Source organism: Sparus aurata, chromosome 17 (assembly GCF_900880675.1).
Source record: "Sparus aurata chromosome 17, fSpaAur1.1, whole genome shotgun sequence".
Classification (NCBI taxonomy): Eukaryota; Metazoa; Chordata; class Actinopteri; order Spariformes; family Sparidae; genus Sparus; species Sparus aurata.
In genome coordinates this window covers 34,576,416-34,595,798 of record NC_044203.1, presented here as the reverse complement: position 1 = coordinate 34,595,798, position 19,383 = coordinate 34,576,416, and the positions used below count along the sequence as shown (strand labels likewise).

Below are 19,383 nucleotides of genomic sequence, written 5' to 3'. Positions count from 1 at the left end.
ATCCAAAATGTACTTTTGTTTTGTTCTGTTCCGTTCCATTCCGTTTTCATCCGCTTTTTCTGTGAGGGTTGCAGGGATATTACCGCTTTTATCCCCCTTTTTCAAGGGGTCGCGGGCATTACTGGGGCCAAATCCAGTTAACACTATGGGCGAAGGCCAGGGTACACCCTGGATGAGTCGCCAGCTCATCGCAGGACCCTTACTGATGGTAGAGGCTGCCACACAAGTGCACATCAGAGCAATTTTGGGGTTCAGTATCTTGCTTAAGAATACTTCGACATGTCTTTTGTTTTGTTAATCGATTATTTATTGGGTCTATAAAAGATCAGAAAACAGGAAATCTCTCAGTCCAGTTTTATCACCTCATCCTGTTTTTTCCAAACAGTTAGAAACCCCAAAATATGTAATTGATTGCAGTACAAGAGAGGGAAAAGCAGCAAATTCTCATATTTGAGAACTTGGAGACATCATTCTGTCTGAAAAATGACCTGAAGGATGAAATGAACTAACTGATTAATTAACTTATTGTTGCAGCTCTGCATTTCTTTAGATTTTTCTCAGTTTTGTAGAAGCCATGCTGAGCAGCTTCCAGTTCTACAGCAAAGGTCATTGAAACCACTCATACGTATCATAAATGTACAGATTTAATATTATTCAGTCTACCAATGATGAACATATTTGAATCAATCACTTTTGAAACTTGAGTTGTATTCTATTGATCTGTTGATGGTCCAAGTATTCTTAGGGCCAATATTCTTGAAGCTGTGATCCTTCAGGTTTCAGTGGTTTACCTGATGACACGGTGTGCAGCCCGTCCCCTGCAGCTCCTCAGCTAACAGATCACCTATTGTTCCATTCCTCCCTGACAGATCTCAAACTGATCCACTGACAAAAAGCGACCAAACTGACTGTCGTCTTGTGCGTAGATTGTGTTTTCAATGAATGATCATGTTGGGTCCACCATGGTGACCAAAACCTTTACAGTAGCAGCAGCAGCAGCATGTTCAGTTTGCATTAGCAGGAACTTAATATGGCTCTGACATGATGTAAAACTTCCACTGAATTACATGCGTGACTTGTTTTTGTGTTCCATATCACTTTCACATTACATGTTTATGACCTGATTTTAATGCCAAGCAAGTGACTGCAGTTCGAGACTGCGCTTCAACATTTCTAAGTGAGAAACCAGCGGATACTTTGGCTGAGGGACTGTGGACATTCAACATTTCTCAAGCCTAACTCCAATTCATTTTTTTTAGACTATAACCAGCCATGTTTTTAGTTTACAAGACTTTGGGACTTCTGCAGCTGTGTTTGTGGTGACCTCTCCCAAAAAAAATCATATAAAAAATATCTGATTTCTTAAAATTTATACCTATTACAACTTTAGACATGATTGAATTTAGGGCTTTTGGGATTTCTCCACCAAAATTTTCATCCTGACAATGTGGAACAAGCTTTAAAACCTGATCGACTTGGGAAATTAAACATATTCACCCTTGATCACGCCACACCCTGAACACACACACCATGATTAGAAGCTACATCATGTATATTTGATGGTTCACTGATGTACCTCCAGCTCAGATTCTTTCCTCACTCTTCCTCTCTGTCATGTGCCCAGGTGTTTTACTACGACCCCAGCAGTAACAAAGACGACATCAATCACACCGTGCTGGCAGTGGGTTATGGAGTCAGTGTCAAGGGGAAGAAGTACTGGATCGTCAAGAACATCACATCACCTGTCTGAGCAGCATCAGGTGGCTCATAAGGCCCGCCAAAATTGAATTGTGAGGTTGTCTGTTAGCGCAGCGTTGATTTGATGGCCTTCTGTCTGCCACATCGGTGACAAACTGATGATCTGAAGTGTTGTTTGACTCCTGGCAATCCTCAACAACTCACATATCTTCCTTCCACTATTGCCATCGACCTCTTTTGTCTTTTCCCCTGACAGCTGGAGCGAGAACTGGGCCAGACAAGGCCACATCCTGAGGGCACACAACCGTGGCAACCTCTGTGGCATCGCCAATCTCACCAGCTACCCAATCATGTGAAGTGTAAAGCTTGGAGGAATCACCCGACCTTAAAGAGCCTCTTATATTTTGTTGTTTTTAATTAATTCAAGTAGGTGAAGCTCTCTTTTTTTCAATGGATCTCATTCACACCTGGAAGCTGCTCAGTACAACCACAGCCTGATCCACCGGCCACTGAGCAGCTCCATTGGAGCGGTCGGGGTTAAAAGGGCTGAAGGGCGCCTCAGAGTTGGTAATGTAGAGAAGAGCAAGCACTGCATTTCACTTTTCCCCATTCAGAGTCCTCCCACCTGGTCCGAAGAGGAATTGAACCGATGAAAATCTGGTCATTAAAAGTGTTTTTATTAGTCAGCTTCAGCTTTTCATGTAATTGAAATTCTTACAAAACTATGTATGTTTTGGATATCAGGCCTTAAAAAAGGAAAAATATCAGATTAACAAGGTTCAGTATCATATTTTAATGTAAACGTATATAGCTAAAGTAGAGTTATTGTATAATGTTAGCATGTGGTACAAAGTGAATAATATAAATACAATCTTGCACATAATCTGTATATTCAGAGCCATAAACATGATACAGAAGGTTCATATTTACATATGTGTACTGACAGGAGTGATATAAAATGTCAGCATTGTATACCTCTGACTCCATCCAACATCAGCACCTCATCAACATCTGGCAGCCTGCCATAAAACATGTCGACCTCCTGGCTTCCCGTCCAGCCTCATGACAGGTCACACTACCTCTTGACCTCTACTTTGGGTCAGAACCACATTCTCTGCAACTGCTCACTCCAAGACTTTTCACTTGTGATCCCCAGACGCTTTCAGTGACCTTCCTGATCTGACAGCACCATCACAATAAACATTTCACCTCTTCGCCTGAAATATCAAAAATGAATTGAAAGGAGCTTGTCCTCAAATTTATTGAACATATTAAATCTCCCAAATAAAGGAATGTTTTTCATTTCTTTTTTCCTCGACACACAGAATATCTCACTATTATAGCAACATTAAAGTATAAGTATTAAAGTATTAAAGCATCTCAAATAATAAAACTATTAAACACTACCTATATATCATTCTTGAGTAAAGTAGAAGTCAAGATATTGTGAGTCACTCACTGGAGTAGTATTTGAGAATAAGTCTTTTGATTCATGTTTGAAAATATGTTCTCGTTGTCATTTATAAAGTTCTTTGTATCTTCATATTTTATCTCATTCATTTTATTGTTCATGACCTTCACTCATGTTATCTGACTTGTCCTTGCTAAGAAAAAATAAAAATAAGTTTATCATCATCACCATTATTATTTTTTATTGTTTATATTATTATATTATCTTCATTATTTTTTCAAGTATCAACAGTAACCTTCTACCAGTAAATGTACAAAATTAAAAGTAAATACATATATTTTCATGTAATGTATTCAGTGCCTGGTTGTTTATCAGATACCTTGTTCAACGTTGCTTCATTGGAAATCAAATAACTTTACCTAAAGTCTAGCATAACTTAAGATTGAATATTTGCCTTCAAAGTGAGGTATAAATTAGCAGAAAATGGAAATACGTGACAGTATTTTATCCTGTTTTTGCTTCACGGAAGTTTTGTATTGTGACATGCAGTTCACATTACAGCCTGTAGGGGCTGCTAGTGAGACTTTCGACTGATACTTTTTGAGGTATCAATTTAACGTTTTACTTTATTCAGAGTCAAAATAAGACGAGACACCTTCCTCCTGATTCTCAGAGGACGGGTTCTGATCCTCTGGTTCAGTTCTGAGGCTCTCACAGCAGACACATTAATAACCTCTACCTCCTCGTCGGTCATATAACAGCCTTATATGGTGCAGTGTGTTACAGGCAGTTACTGCAGGTGATTATAAAAAACACGAGCGACGTGATGAAAATCTGAGTTTCAAAAGAGGAAGAGCGGATCATGTGACATTTCCTTCTTAAATATCGAGCAGCAACACAGTGAGGGTGGGTACAACACAGCAGCAGCAGCAGCAGCGATGACACCGACACACAAAGGTAAGTTCAGCTCCATCAGAACTAATTCAACTGTGGTTTCAATTATTCTTATAAGAAGAGCCGAGGCTTTTATAGAAAGCAGAGTTCGTTTATTAAACCTGAAGCTCGATTTTGCGTTTAGTTTCGTTTTTGGTGTTTTCATGTAACATGAGCTCTTTTGTGTTCAGACTGCAGGTGGAGATCTTTGAAACACAAAAATAATGTTCTTATATAAATGTAGACTTATTGATGACACATTATCTGTTTTAACATTTAATCCGCTCATTTTATAAGATGTTGTAAAAAGCTGTATTTCTATAAAAGCTATATTTCTGCCATAGTTTACCCTTTCACAAACAGTCTTTAGAGGCCTAAGTTATTTCCTGCTCTTATTATTTATTAAAAAAAGAGTATTAAGATGAATAAAAGTAACGAAACAACGTCATTTTCTTCTTCTGGATACTCAACTATCTGCTGATAGTCTCTGAAAAATCTAAAGCTCATGTGTGTATATATATATATATATATATATATATATATATATATATATATATATATATATATATATATATATATATGTAAGTACCTGAAGTCATACTCGAGTAAAAGTAAAGTTAGAGTGTAAAAATATTAATTTTGATGAAAGTAAGTCATCCTCAGTAATAGTACTGAGTAAAAACACGGTAGTATCAAAAGTACAACTAATAACTAAAGTTACCAAACACATGTAGTGGAGTAAAAGAAAGTACCAAGTACCATTTACTCCCTAAATGTATAAAGTAGTAGGACATGGAAATGCCTAGAAATTGTAGTTAAGAACAGTACTTGAGTAAATGTATTTAGTTACATTCCACCACTGTGTATAAACAAATATTTATAGTACAGATTTTGGTCACCCTCAGTAATAGTACTTGAGTAAAAGCCTGGAAGTATCTGATTTTGAATGTATCCGAGTATCAAAAAGTACAAGCTACCTTGGCTCCGATGCAGCATGTAATCTGCAAAGTAACTAGTAACTAAAGCTACAAAATACATGTAGTGGAGTAAAACAAAAAGTACGGTATAAACCTCCTTAATGTAGCAATGGAAGTATAAAGTGTCAGGAAATGGAAATAATGCCTAAAACTTAGTTAAGAACAGTACTAGAGTAAATGTACTTAGTCACATTCCACCACTGTCTATAAACAAACATAGATAGTACAGATTTTGGTTAATGTTCGTGTTATGTAGATGTAGAGACAGACAGACAGACTTTTGTCACATGAGTTATTGTTTATTATTCTCGTCTCATTTCTTGTTGATCAGGTGAGACTTGCAGATCTACATACTGAACACTCACATCAGACTGAAGCGACCTCAAACATCACCTGCTCCCTACACTTTCTGTATTTAAATTATCATTCTCTCTCTGTGTGTCTAAAGCTGCTGTAACTCGTCTTTTTTTTGATCATCTGATTGAACAACAACTCATATCGATGCTTAGTTGGACTAAATTTCTTGCTTGTTCATTAGTATCACTTCTGGTCTTGTGACAGTTGCCTCACTTGGGGATTTATGTACAGTACAATCGCTTTAAATTTGTGGAAGTGATACTTTCCGCTGCTGCTGACCGCTCGACTTAGATCTTTAACACCACCAGCCGCTCACTTTCGACAGTCTGAGTTAAGATGCATGAGAAATGAATTAACCTGCGGGCCTCCAAAAGTACGGCTTGTGGGCCAATGGTGAGCCTCAAAACAATTTGTTTTAATAGATACATTTTCTATAATTTAACATGATAACAGCCTACATTAAAAGAAGGTGTGAAATTTGTGAAATATGGTCAGAGTTCAAATATAACTTGCTGTTAGAAAGGTTAAAGTCGACACCAAAAGAAGCTCCTCTCTCCCACAGAAAACACAGCCCCTGAAACGCCTCGCCAGCAGCCCCACCTTTAATTCTGTGGCTTTGTGACATCACACTACATCACCATGTCACGTATTTGCATTATTTAAGCCTAGCAGCTAGTTTGGCTAATAGGAATTGATTAGCACAGCTGCTCTGTTTTTGTTGTAATCAATGCTGGTTTCAGGCATGTGTCAGCCGACCAATCAGAGCAGACTTGGTATTCAGGAGGGCTGAGCCTTAAAGAGACAGGAGCTGGAATGACAATGACCATAATAGTAATAATAGTGTCTCCTTTAAACTATAAAATATCAACTCTACATTGAATATTAGAAAATAAACACTCAGCTTCTTTTAGCGTGACTCATGTTGGCTTCCTTCCTGCAGCTGAAAAGTGAACATCCGGGCTGTGTGCTTGTAGTTTTTCAAATTCAATTTAGTTTCAATAATGTGTTTATGATGACCTCACCTGACCCACATTAAATTAGAATGTAAAATGCTACAAAAGGCACTTGTGAATCAGGCCTATAGGGGATATTTTTGCATCTTCATCTTTAATTCAATGAATACTTGCTGAACTTTTCCATCGCATGTTCTAACTCGACCCCACACACACAAAGACAGGGCATAAACTTGGACCTTGTGGGTGTGAAAACTAAAGTTGTGTTGTGTTTCTGTTCATTTCTTACCTAACTGATGTACACTTAGGTAACTGCAACATACCTGCAGCCAACTCCTGGAAACCACTTCCTGCTTATACAACAACAGTTTGCATCGTTAAGCATTGCATGCATAAGTGTTGTGTTATTTCAAAGTTTGCATTTCTTCGAGGCAGATCCTACAAAACTCTGCAAAAAAAGTTGCTGCTTGAAGTCCTACCAAAACCTTGACTTTGCTGCAACATTAAAAGATCACCATGAGTGAAAGTAAAGGTAGAATTAAAGAAGAAAGCAAAAAGGGTTTTTAAAAAACAGCCAATAAATAAAAGGTTGGGGAACAAAATGCAATTAAATCTCAAATAAAAAATGCTCAAATTATCCATAGTGGTGTGAAATAAATGAATGCATTAATATTGAAACTGGGATTTTTCCCTTTATGACTAAACTTACCATCAAAATCTAAAACTGTAGCATCCTCTGTGCCAGTTATCCACAAAAGTACAATCTGCAAAACCTTGGAATTTGTAACATTTACCCTCAACGCATAAAACAAATAATAGAATTACACGAAGTGTCCAAATGTCTTGAATTAACAAACAAGACTTTTCCTCTTTGCTGACTCATTTCTTTTCTCAGATGTCTTTTCTCTGTGTGGGTTTTCTATGAAGTGGAAACTACTCGTATGTTTCTGACGTCTTCCAGACAGTTTGTCGTCTTGGTGTGTCAGCTAGCAGACGACATCCTGACGTCTCATGTCCTCCCTCGTCTGTGTCTCTGTGTTTACAGGCCTGATGTTGGGGAGCGTCCTGCTCTTCTCACTGTGTCTCGGGGCGGCGGCCACGTTTGACAGCCGGCTGGACTTCCACTGGAATATGTGGAAGAAGACTCATGAGAAGTTGTACAGAAACGAGGTATGTGATCAAAACAAGTGGATGTAAATATGTAAGAGTTTTTCTGTTAGTTGGCCCTAAAAATCCATATGTACGATTTTATCATCAACTTATACAGTATTTGATCTCATGCATTCTCTCTCTCTCTCTCTGTATGTTTTGTAGGTGGAGGAAGTGAGCCGCAGGGAATTGTGGGAGCAGAATCTGATGCTCATTACCAAACACAATCTGGAGGCTTCGTTGGGAATTCACTCGTACGAACTGGGCATGAACCACATGGGAGACCTGGTGAGACACTCGTTTACTGGTTTAAACTGAAGGTTTTTAATTGATTTATGATTATGACTTTTATTCACTAATCACCATGTATTTAATGATAGCGGGAAGTTCAGAAGGATACGGATTAGATGCATCGTGACTAGTTTGAACTTTGAAGCTCAACAGCTAATTATCATGATGAAATATAGTCTGTTTTATTTTTATATATGCTACGATACTGACAAGTTTGCAGAAGGCCTCAGAGGCTCTGTGATGCAAATTTGTGGATATGAAACATTAAAAAAGGCTAAAGATTATTGTAAAAGATGAGGACCAAGGCTGACAAATACAATACTGACAAGCACGTCAAGTCTTTTTCAATAATAATGACAACAACAGCTGAATGCCTGTTAGTTTAATGCAATGTTGAATATATGTTTCCAATGGTTGTTTAAAAAAATAGCATGTTTTATAGCCTTTAGCTTGGATCTCCAAAGTTTTAGTGCAAAGTTAAAAAAAAGATGAGCTTTGTGGTGGTTCTGGTGGGAACACACCTGAGATCCGGTCCCAAACATAATAAAAAACATCATAGATAGAACTGTGCCCTGATGCAGGTAACCTACAGCTGAACGCTGACTTTTGATCGTCATACAGCTCAAAACATCCCTCATTTACAAAAGAACAAAAGACAGGAAAGAAATCTCCACTTGGCCTAAACAAGGCCGAGTTTCTGGCTGAGAATCTGATAGGTTTGACGCCTGCAGTGGGTCGAGCAAGACATCAGAATGACCCAGGTGTGGCGTCATCAAATCCTGATCGGCTTAGAGAGGAATGCCCCAAGCTTCTCTCAATCACTGATAAAGAGCCGGTCTGCACACACATACACTGCTACTGCTACAGGTGACCTGAATCTACACAATCAGTCCAGAAGGGTGTAAACATGCAGTTTGGGAGCACTACAGTATTTGCTCGTCACCTTTCTATATTAATGGTTTGGCCACACACAACATTGACGATTAACAGCCACCAGTTTCAGTTCTGTCAGGCTCATGAGTTAGAAGCGTTATATCAACTACTTGATGGCAAAAACTAGAATTATTTGTAATCTTTACTACCTGATTGGAGGTCAGTGGAAAAGTATAAAACTTTATATTTTAACTACCCAATGATGTTGTATTGTTTGCTTGACTGATAACCTTTTATGACCGAGTGGCAACAACATGTGCAACACAACAAACACCTGCTGCTGGAATGAATTTAGGTCTGATACTCTCTCTTAGCTCTGTTCCTGTCTCCTGACAAGCTCTGAGGAGATCTGCCTCTTCAGACGCTAAATGTCCCACTATGCTCACCAGCTAGTTGCTAACTGTGTCTGCCATTCACTGATAAGCAGGACGTGTTCAGTGAACTTTGTCATTACAGACTAAGTGGTGTTTAGTTTGTGTCCTAACCTGCCTTGTTTCAGTTTGTGTCAGAGATTCGTTGGAAATATACAGACTAAATTTGATTCCCATTTACTGATCATTATCTCTGCGCTGACTCTGATTCCTGTGAACCTAAAGAAGGAAGTAAACTGAGTTTCAGAGAGCAGGGAGTTACTGAAGCACAGGATGAGGCCTGTTTATCTGCTTAACAGGAATGTTATCAGGGACAACGTGCTCCTTAAAGTTTGATATTACTGTTGTTCATGTTACAATACAAGGTTTTTTTTTTTCCAGAAGGGACATGATATCGCCGTATTATGGTAAATATGTCAGCAAAAAGTTACCTATTAGAAACATTGGCATTTATTTGTAGTCATTTTTGTGTCCACCTGACAAATGTAGATCAAATATTGAATCCCCTTTTTAGCTTTGGTTTGAATAAAAGTGACACTTCATGTGCCAGAACAGGGCTGGCCAACAAGTCCAAAGGTTGGGGTGGGGAACAATTAGAGGATGTTTCAGGAAGAGCCACAGAGGAGGGATCACTCTCCTGAGGTGTTGTGTGTCAAAGATAAAAATATATACAAAGAGTGTTGAGGACGACTGAGGAAGTGTTTGGCCCACGACTCATCATTAAGTTTCATTTTTGGCCCTCGAAAGGAAAAAGTGTTTCCAACCTGTCCGAGATGTTCAGCTTTGTCCAACAGCCATTCGGTCGACTGTGTTGAAGGTTTATTTCACTTAAAACAGATGCTTGATTCAGATGGAAATGATCGTTCTAAGATAAATCAAATCAAAATAATGTAGAGAGGATCTAGTGACAACTCTCTGGAGGGTTGTTCACGACAAGTGACACTTTTTATGTTGCACAATTATTATTGGGGTGTTTCTGCTGTAGATACCAGTGTTGTAAAGGCCTCCGATACAGTCTAAAATGTTTGAATTGGTATCGTGTATACATCGATCCATTACCACATCATTAATCTATCAGAATCAGGAATCACCTGTATGCAAACTTTTAGATAAATGGCAGCACCTGGTTGGAAACAATCTGTAATTTGATATATTTATGGGCTATATTGTTGATGAATAGAATGCTACAGTCACTGTACATGTCAGCATAGAATGAAGAACCTTTTCTGTGATTTTATACAAAGATGAAGTGAATATCTTTGTGTGTTTCACTGTCTTACAATGTTTTACTTAAAAAGAAATCTATTTATCAAACAAATAATAGGCAGATTGATCCGTGATGGAAATGATTCTGTAGTCGACAGACTAATCTGAATCAAAAACAGACCGTTTATCCTTTTACAAGACGCCTGACCTTTAAGTCAATATAGTCCACTGAGTGCTGCTCATTTCATTAGCTGTTATCTGCTTCCTTATAGACACCAGAGGAGATCCTGCAGTCTTACGCCACATTCATTCCTCCCACTGACATCCAGAGGGCACCATCTCCCTTCGCTGGGACGTCAGGCGCTGCTGTACCAGACACCATCGACTGGAGAGAGAAGGGCTACGTCACCAAAGTCAAGATGCAGGTAAAAAAAAAGTATACTCAGTGTTTCCAATCAGTGACTCATAGGTCAGCAGGATTCATCGGTGGTGTTGGTGAGAGCAGAAACATGCGGTGTGTCAGTGATGCAGTCAACAGTGTGATCACCCCACAAGTCTCGTTTACCTCAATCCTCCTGTTCCTCATGCGTCCAATCGGTTCTTGTTTGTCCAGGAAGTCGTCGCCACAACCACCAAGTCTTTTGTCTTGTCCCACACTTCGAATGAGATCGCTGCACCGACACACATTAGCTTCAGAAAGCAGAAGAGGAAATATCTCAGCTTTTACTAAACAGTTTCCTAAGCTCATGTCATATTAATTTAACTCAAAGACTATTAAAGTAAACGGTAGAATCAGTAGGATTTGTCCCAGCTGATGATTGTACTGTTACACCCCACCTCTGTGTACAACTCAGACCTTTTATCACATTCATTCTTTCTTCACAAAGCTTCATTCATTAAGTTACAGACAAATGTCAGCAGTGGGAATGTTGAAGACATGATGATTGATGTGAAATCTGAAGGTCTTGTTTTGAAAAATAAATGAGAAGTGTAGAAGTTTAAAACTTTACAATGCAGAGATATGAACAAAAAATCTCAAGGCAAAAGAAAAAAAAAAAGGCATTTTCAATTTATTACAAACTTGTGCTGTGCTGATGAGTATCATTCAACCAGAGACACACAAGTATTGATTTTGGACTTCCTTCTGTTCTGTGCAACATGTTAAATATAATTGATAAACAATAAAAATCTCCAAAGAGTCAGTAGACCTGTTTAACCTCTCCAACTCCAACTGCTGCAATGTTGTGCTGCCAAACATGGAAATGTGAATAGTGTTTAATTTAAGTTTAAAGCTAATACATCTTGTTTTTTTGCCTTTAACTCATTTTGTGTCCAGGGTGCCTGCGGTTCCTGCTGGGCTTTCAGTGCTGTTGGAGCTTTGGAGGGCCAGTTATTCAAGAAGACGGGAAAGCTGGTGGACCTGAGCCCCCAGAACCTGGTGGACTGTTCGTCTACATCTAAATACGGAAACCACGGCTGCAACGGTGGCAACATGGAAAAAGCCTTCAAGTATGTCATCGACAACCAGGGCATCGACTCTGACACTTCATACCCCTACAAAGGACAGGTGAGTCACTGGTTTAATCCTGCTGCTGTTTCTCAAAGATGTATCAAAGGGAGGGAAAAGGGAAAATCCATTCAACCTGGATTCTACAGAGTATGTTTAGGTCATGTGGGAAACAAATGTGATTGCTTTGAGGTTATAGACGGGCAGACAAATGTGGGAAGTCATTAAAAACAATAACAAAAGGTCAGATTCTCAAAGATCATCTGTGTCAGGACGTCATTAGAAGTTGAGTTGAAGTGAGCTGTTGCTCATAGATGATAACAGTCGCGTCAGCACTCTGGCCTCAAATTGTTATTTCATTTCTGTGGCAGATGCAATTAAGTAAACAAGCCACCAGCATAGCACCGTCGAGAGAAATCATCTGCTTTTGATTAAGTAATCATCCCCAGGTGTGCGGAGAAGATACTGATTAACAACGACCTTCAGGTGCTTACAGGTCCAAGTCAAGTCGAAACTGTAGCGCGACCCTGCTGGAAAAACCAGCATAGACCAGCACCAAAGCAGCACCAAAACACAACATATGCTGGTCTTGAGTCACTAGCAAGACCAGCATATGTTGTGTTTTGGTGCTGGTCTATGCTGTTTTTTCCAGCAGGGGATATGAGGTAATGCTGCTTTACAGTTACTACAGTTCATACTGTAATCAGTCATGAGGGGCTGATTGGTTATTCATCTTATTCAAGGAGGAAGATTGTCGTTCTCTCTGCAGTTGGGTTGTTGTTGTTGTTGTTGTAATCCACTACAAGAAATTGAAACATGGTGCTTTTTAAGTGGAAACATGGTGTATATGGGAAATTCAGAACACAGGTTTACAGTTAAGAAATTCCCGTATGAGACAACGATGTGGGTGTACAATAAGTTAAGTCGGACCCTTCGGGCTGCAGACAGCAACACTCTTCTCACTTGTCTGTGGTCTGCAGTTAATGTCTCTTTGGAGCAACAATAAATTAATCGGAGTGGACAACATTGTTTGTCCTCCACGCTTTATCTGGTTCGCTGTTGTTGGTGTTTGTGTGGAGGAGGAGGGCAGTTCTGAGCGGATCCCACAGACTGCGGCAGCCTCGCGGAGGTGTTGTGCCTCTAATTCACCCCAAAATATCTATTTTGTGTGATGTAAAAATATATCTGTTAATAAGCTCACTGACGAGCGTCTCCGTGCCTGGAATTCACTTTCTTGTTCAGCTTTGACTAGAGTCGAGAAAATGTATAATAACTTAACATTTTTCATACTTGGACGTTATCAGAACCAGAATCCTTTTATTGTCATTGCACAGTGTACAACGACATTTTGGCAGCATCCAAGTATTCACACAACATCAAAAATTACAAGGCAGTAGTACGATGTAAGTATAAAAAATACATAGATAAATATGTACAGTGTTTTACAATTATTGCACATTGTCCTTGGGTGGTGTGTGTGTGTGTGTCAGTGTCAGTGATGGCTTGTGGAAAGAAGCTGTTTCTGAGTGTTTGTTATGGTTTTGTTGGACCTGTAGCACCTACCAGAGGGTAATAGGTTGAGCAGGTGATATGCAGGATGGGTGCTGTCTCTTTAATTGCCTCAGCTCTCTATGAGTAAATGTCTTTGAGGGAAGGGAGGGGGCATCCCATGATCTTCTGTGCTGTCTTGACCACTCTCTGTAGCCTCTTCCTATCTGCCTCGGTGCAGTGGGAGAACCACACCATGATGCAGTAGGTTAAGATGCACTTGATGGTAGAGCGGTAGAAAGTCACCAGCAGCTTCTCGCAGATGTTACTTTTCCTGAACACTCTCAGGAAGTGCAGACACTGATGTGCCTTCTTGATGACAGATGAGGTGTTTGCAGATCAGGAAAGGTTAGCAGAAATCACGGTGCCCAGGAGGTTAAGGTGCGGGTCCTTTTCACGCAGTCGCCGTGTATGTAGAGAGGAGATGGATCTGTCCTGTGTTTCCTAAAGTTCAGGATGATTTCTTTGGTACTTTCTTTCGAACCTGATGTGGTTGAGGACCCGCCGTTCCAGGCACTTGGTGATGATGGGTGTGAGAGCAAATGGGCGGTAGACCTTTTGGCTGACAGTGGTTGATTTCTTCGGTACTGGGATGATGGTGGCCAATGTCAGGCGTGCTGGGATGGTAGACTGTGTCAGGGAGAGGTTGAAGATTGTGGTGAAGACCTGTGAGAGTTGTGCAGCACAGGCTGCACAAGGTAAACCAACTTTACCAAGTTGGTTGGTAAAGTTGGGCCTCGAGCAAACTTCTTATCATATTAGTTCACAAGATGGATTTAAGAATTTGAATTAGTTGGTACTAAAAAGATCACCTCATTAGGGAACTATTAGGTTTATTCAGAACAGGTTCTGTGGAAATCATCAGCTTTAATCCAGTTCGTCTTCTTACAGCAGGCGTCACAGTGCAACTACAACCCCAGCTACCGCGCCGCCAACTGTTCCCGGTACGACTTCCTGCCTGAGGGCGACGAGGGGGCCCTGAAGCAGGCGCTCGCCACCATCGGACCCATTTCAGTGGCAATTGACGCCACACGACCAAGATTTGCTTTCTACAGGAGTGGTGCGTTACATGTCATCAGCATCAGCTTTACTTGCATGATATTTTTTTGAGAAGGGTGGAGATAAGGGTGGGTCATAAATAGACTTCGAAACTTTGCCTGATGATTTGGCATTAATTTTTGGGTAAACTGTTCCTTTTTAGAAAATAAATAGTATGAAACATTATTTTGACCTCTGCCTTTTCAGGAGTGTACGATGACCCGTCCTGCACCCAGAAATTGAACCATGCTGTGTTAGCTGTGGGCTACGGCACGCTGAATGGACAAGACTACTGGCTGGTAAAGAACAGGTGAGAGGTTCCTACTGACCCAAAAGCTTGTACATGGACACATACTGAGCTCATGTGTAGCTCCTTTTTAAAGAAGTTTTATTTCTTTTCAGTTATTGCATGAAAAACACAACTTCCCAGTCTTCTATCGCTGAATGCATCAGGCCTGTTTTTAGCTTGTTAAATCCTCCTTATTTCACTGCTAGAAAACTTTCTTGCATAGGCACCAAGTGAGCAATTCACATTCAACTTCTTATTCTAGAAATGGGGAAAGGCTACTGCTACTTCATGTTACTTTTGTGCTATTATGTATTGTTTAACAATGAAAATAGTGTATGCTCAACTATACGTATGGGGTGCCAGTGATTTTTCATTAATTCATTCACTCTATATGCTCTTCTCGTGCAGCTGGGGAACTTCATTTGGAGACCAGGGCTACATCCGGATGGCACGCAACAAGGACGACCAGTGTGGCATCACTCTGTACGGCTGTTACCCCATCATGTAGCTGTAGAGGGAACTGCTTTGAATATTTTTTTGTGTAAATATTTTTTTAAATATTTTTTATATTCATGCTGATTTAAACATTTTTCAGTTTTGTTTTTGAAACTACTTTTTATGTACCTTCTGATGGGACACAAAAATGTTTTTTAATACAGTTAACCATCTGTGGCCTTGTCTTGTAAGACTGTGAGTTTGTTTGTGTCTGACTCTGTGTGTGTACGAATCTATAATAAAGAGACAGATGTACCCCTCGCTCATTCACAGTGAAACATGCCAAGTCTGGGTCGATATATCAGTTTCGATCAGTCTGATGTCGGCTTTTCAGTAAATATCAGATCTGTGTTCTGTGCCACAGATGTGATGAAGAAGAAGATTTGACTTTATACCAGCAGTTTTCAGTCTGTTAAATCTGCCATTAACACAGTCTAAAGGGTTCCATCGACTCGAAATTGGCATGTTGGTCAATTTAGTTTTTACATGTTAAGACAGAAGGAACGCCAAAATCAATACCGCTGTGTCTGGTAAATATCTCTGTCCTGCGCACATGCGGATGCGTTAGCATATCCTCTTCAAGCATGTCTGTAAGCAAGTTACGCTGCCCTGAGCAATAGAGAAGCCTTATGGTAGGTTCCTATTTTCTACAGATCCTCTCATTGAAACATTGAGCGACAGAAAGTCCTATAAATTAATAGTTTAACGTTTTGGGAAAAAAACGTTTACCGATAGATAAGCAGATACCACTCATATCTGCCCATTAAATGTAAATCTGCAGTCAGCAGCAAGACTGATTTAGTGAATTGGCAATCTTTTCCCTTCTTCAAGGGTGGTGCACATATGTGATTTAATGAAAATTGGGTCCTATTTTTTTTTTTAGAATTAATAATTGTCCCTGATAATCATTAATTATTATTGATAGCCAAATTTTACTAAAAACTCCCTGTCCATGTTACAGTAAGCACTGCATATGGTGCCCCGTGTGAGGCAGCATACTGTTGGCAATCATTCATAAGTTTGCAATATTAACTTAAGCACAAATTGGACAGTGCTAAACCTGAAGATTCACATCTTGAACCCTCTAGCTAAAAGTCTGTACATCTAACCAAACTAGTCTACTACAGGATTAGACGTTGATTTGTATTTACAAACAGTTGAACTGTTAAGAATTGATCTATCATTCAAATGTATAACCCGCCTGATTAACCAAATTCTTTAGGTTATTAACCGCCACTTTGAGCCATTTGCTGTTGCTGCTATTGATTCAAGATGAAAGTGCTCTGTAGAAATAATTTTAGTTTAGCATTTGAATATTCTGTATTTGTTGCATTCTAGTCAAGCTGTCAGAATCTGACAGAAGTGTTCCTTGTATTACTCACAGAAGTTGAGTTTTTTTTAGAAGTTTTGAAGGCAAAATTACACTTTTAAGACTGTGTTTATCTTTATTGGCCCCATTCTGTAAGCCTACAAGAGCCACTAGATTGTGCCATTGCCACCCTTCCGCCACAGGAAGCTAGTTTGGTTTGGCCAGTTTGGTGAGGCTAGTGTATTCCCTGCAAGCTTCAGTACTGAGTGTCCGCCAAAGCAACACCAAAGCCTATCACACTGATTGTTGTTTAGACAACTTGTTTAACAATGGATAGCCCCTGTGTGGAGTGATTCATTTCTTCCCTGGAATGGAGTGTCAGTTCACTATGGATTTCAAAATGGTTTCTGAACTAAACTCAGTTTCCCAGAATTCTCCAGTGACCTAGATGGAAATTCAGCTTTGAGCTCCTATTGATCAGGGTGACAGGACTCTCACTGACAAAATAGTCAAAACACCAGCTCCTTTCTTTGTTCTCGCTGTTCACCTCTCTTGCATGGGACTGCCTGTCCTCAACATTTCTTCCTCCTGATTCTTCTGGGCCTGGCTGCTGCTGAGAGTTGCCAGCTACATTTCCAGCCGGCCAAATCAACTTCTCCTCACAACAGCAATGTGAGGTCTTGCTCGTATTCCAGCTAAGTAAATGCCAGGAACTACGACGCAAAGCTTACCAGCTAACTACACAATCCAAAGAATTAAGTGATTGAAAATGAATGAAATGAAAATATTATCTTATTATTTATCATAATTAATAATTAATCAGTCATTATTATTGATTGCCAAATTTAACCCAAAACTCCCTATTAATGTTGCATGAAGCACAACAAAACTAAATGGATAAAAAGGCTTTTTAATGCTGCAATAGGAAAGAGACAAACACAAACCATTTAACAGTATGAACAGTAGTTTATACATTTGCTTTCTACTCATCTAAAACCATGGTGTATATATAAATATATATATTACTGGTTGGTTTATAGCCTATACTTTGTATAAAGGACTGATATTTCTTGAGAAAAATGTCCTTATAAATGAAACATTGTTTTGTTTTGTTTGTTTTTTAATAAATGCAGGAATTTACATTTTTCTTTGGAATTAAAACATTAATTTCAAATTTTTCATGGCCTTTAAAAACAGGGGAATTTCTTCTTACCCATCATTGCTGCTTCCAAAAAGTTCCTGTTCTCGTCATTATCTCTCATGGCCGCTCTTACCTGTATTCATCTTGTGACACCTGAGAGGGTCCTGATCGTACTTTAACGTTAAGATTTCCCTGTCTTGGAAGAAGGGGTCCAAACTGTGAAGACCATCCCCAGATCAGAGTATTGATAAGGGTGTATACATACGTTTTGCCACACAGTGTGATTTCTTTTGGTGAAACACTGACTGAAGGGCTCTTAAGACTATTATTAGTCTGAGTTTCAGAGGAGAGCTTTACTGTCCTACAATCCTCTGACTCAGGGGTGTTTTAATGAGGGGCCAAGGGCCAAAAAGAAACACCTCGTGTGTTGTGTTGTTTTTTTTTGTTAAGATTAAAAATGGTTACGAGGCTTGTGACTTGTCTTACTTCTTCACCTTACCTGCCATGCTCAGGTTATGAAAAATAATAATTAGGGACACTATATATTCTAAAGAGCCTTTTTTACTTATAGCATAAATAGAGCAGAATAAATGTTGAATTACATCAGGTGGGCCGAATTTAACTTTATAGCGGCCAAACTTTGTCCTGCAGGCCCCAGTTTGGTTTATCCTGCTTTAAATGCTGTTAAGGTGGCATTTCCACCGACTCCAAATTTTCATCAAGTCTATCCTGACTTAATTTAAAGCACTGCATCAGTGTCTCACTGTGTGACATGTACACACTCCTCCTCACAGCCTGCACTGCTCAAACCTCCTCAGAACAGTGACAATGATCAACAATCAAGAAATATCAAGCAAAGTTGTCCAAGTCTGCCCCCCAGTGGAGACACAGAGGAAGACACAAACTAAACTAAACTAAACTGCTTTTTTGTTTTTCATCTCTCATTTATCAGTTTGTACATGTACATATTTATTCTTATTTTAATTAATCATATGCAACTTCTAAACTATGAACAAATTAGTTTTTCATGCATGTGTGTTTATTATTTATCTCCTTCAGTCTCAGTTTCTTCTCACTGTTATCAGGATGGCTTTGACAGAGATTTGCACACACCGTATCATCAAACTAAACCCCTTCCTTCCCTCCTGACATTTACATTTACATTTACATGTAGGATATTTGGTAGACGCTTTTGTCCAAAGCAACTTACAAAAAGTACATTTCAGCTCGGCCGGGGGCCCTCAAGGGCCAGTTGGCCAAGACGACGGGTCAGCTGGACCTCAGTCCCCAGAACCTAGTGGAGTCAGAGAACCAAGGCTGCGGAGGAGGATACATTACCAGAGCCTTCAAGTACACACAGGATAACGGAGGCATCGACTCTAAGGAGACCTACCTGTACGCCGGAGTCGTAAGAAAGACTTGCTAACTAAATTCTTGCTATCAGACTCATCTTAATGTATATTTGTTGTTGACTCCCAGTCAGAACAGGCCAGACAAGAAATATATTTAAAGATACACTAAAAAACATTTTTGCATATTTTCCCTGACATGATTATCCACTAAAATAATGTTTTCCATCTGAGCCCTTGTCGCCACCACTTTGCCCAACAAAGTCACATCCAGTTGTGTTAGACTGGTATACATGAAGATCTATGTGAAATCTTGTCCCATAATTTCTAAATAATTGGCCCATTTCAAAAGAGTACTAACCCTACCTTTGTGTTCCTCATGTAGGTTCTGAGGGATGTCTTCGCCCTTATGCACCCTTCACTTTTCA

At 39.5% G+C, this 19,383-nt stretch overlaps 1 protein-coding gene across 1 annotated transcript; it reads left to right on the top strand.

The window, feature by feature from the left end:
• Positions 1-3,801: 3,801 nt before the first annotated feature.
• LOC115568060 (cathepsin S-like) lies at positions 3,802-15,434 on the top strand. The gene is made up of 8 exons (XM_030395109.1): positions 3,802-4,066; positions 7,375-7,499; positions 7,644-7,766; positions 10,552-10,704; positions 11,616-11,846; positions 14,226-14,394; positions 14,580-14,682; positions 15,070-15,434. The coding sequence occupies exons 1-8, from the start codon at positions 4,048-4,050 to the stop codon at positions 15,167-15,169; spliced, it is 1,023 nt and encodes a 340-aa protein (XP_030250969.1). The 5' UTR covers positions 3,802-4,047; the 3' UTR covers positions 15,170-15,434.
• Positions 15,435-19,383: the final 3,949 nt, after the last annotated feature.

Excerpts from the sequence above, each read along its gene's own strand:
- LOC115568060 (XM_030395109.1), top strand. Across the intron at positions 7,500-7,643 it reads AGAAGTTGTACAGAAACGAG|GTGGAGGAAGTGAGCCGCAG; the intron begins GTATGTGATCAA and ends TATGTTTTGTAG. Across the intron at positions 14,395-14,579 it reads ATTTGCTTTCTACAGGAGTG|GAGTGTACGATGACCCGTCC; the intron begins GTGCGTTACATG and ends CTGCCTTTTCAG.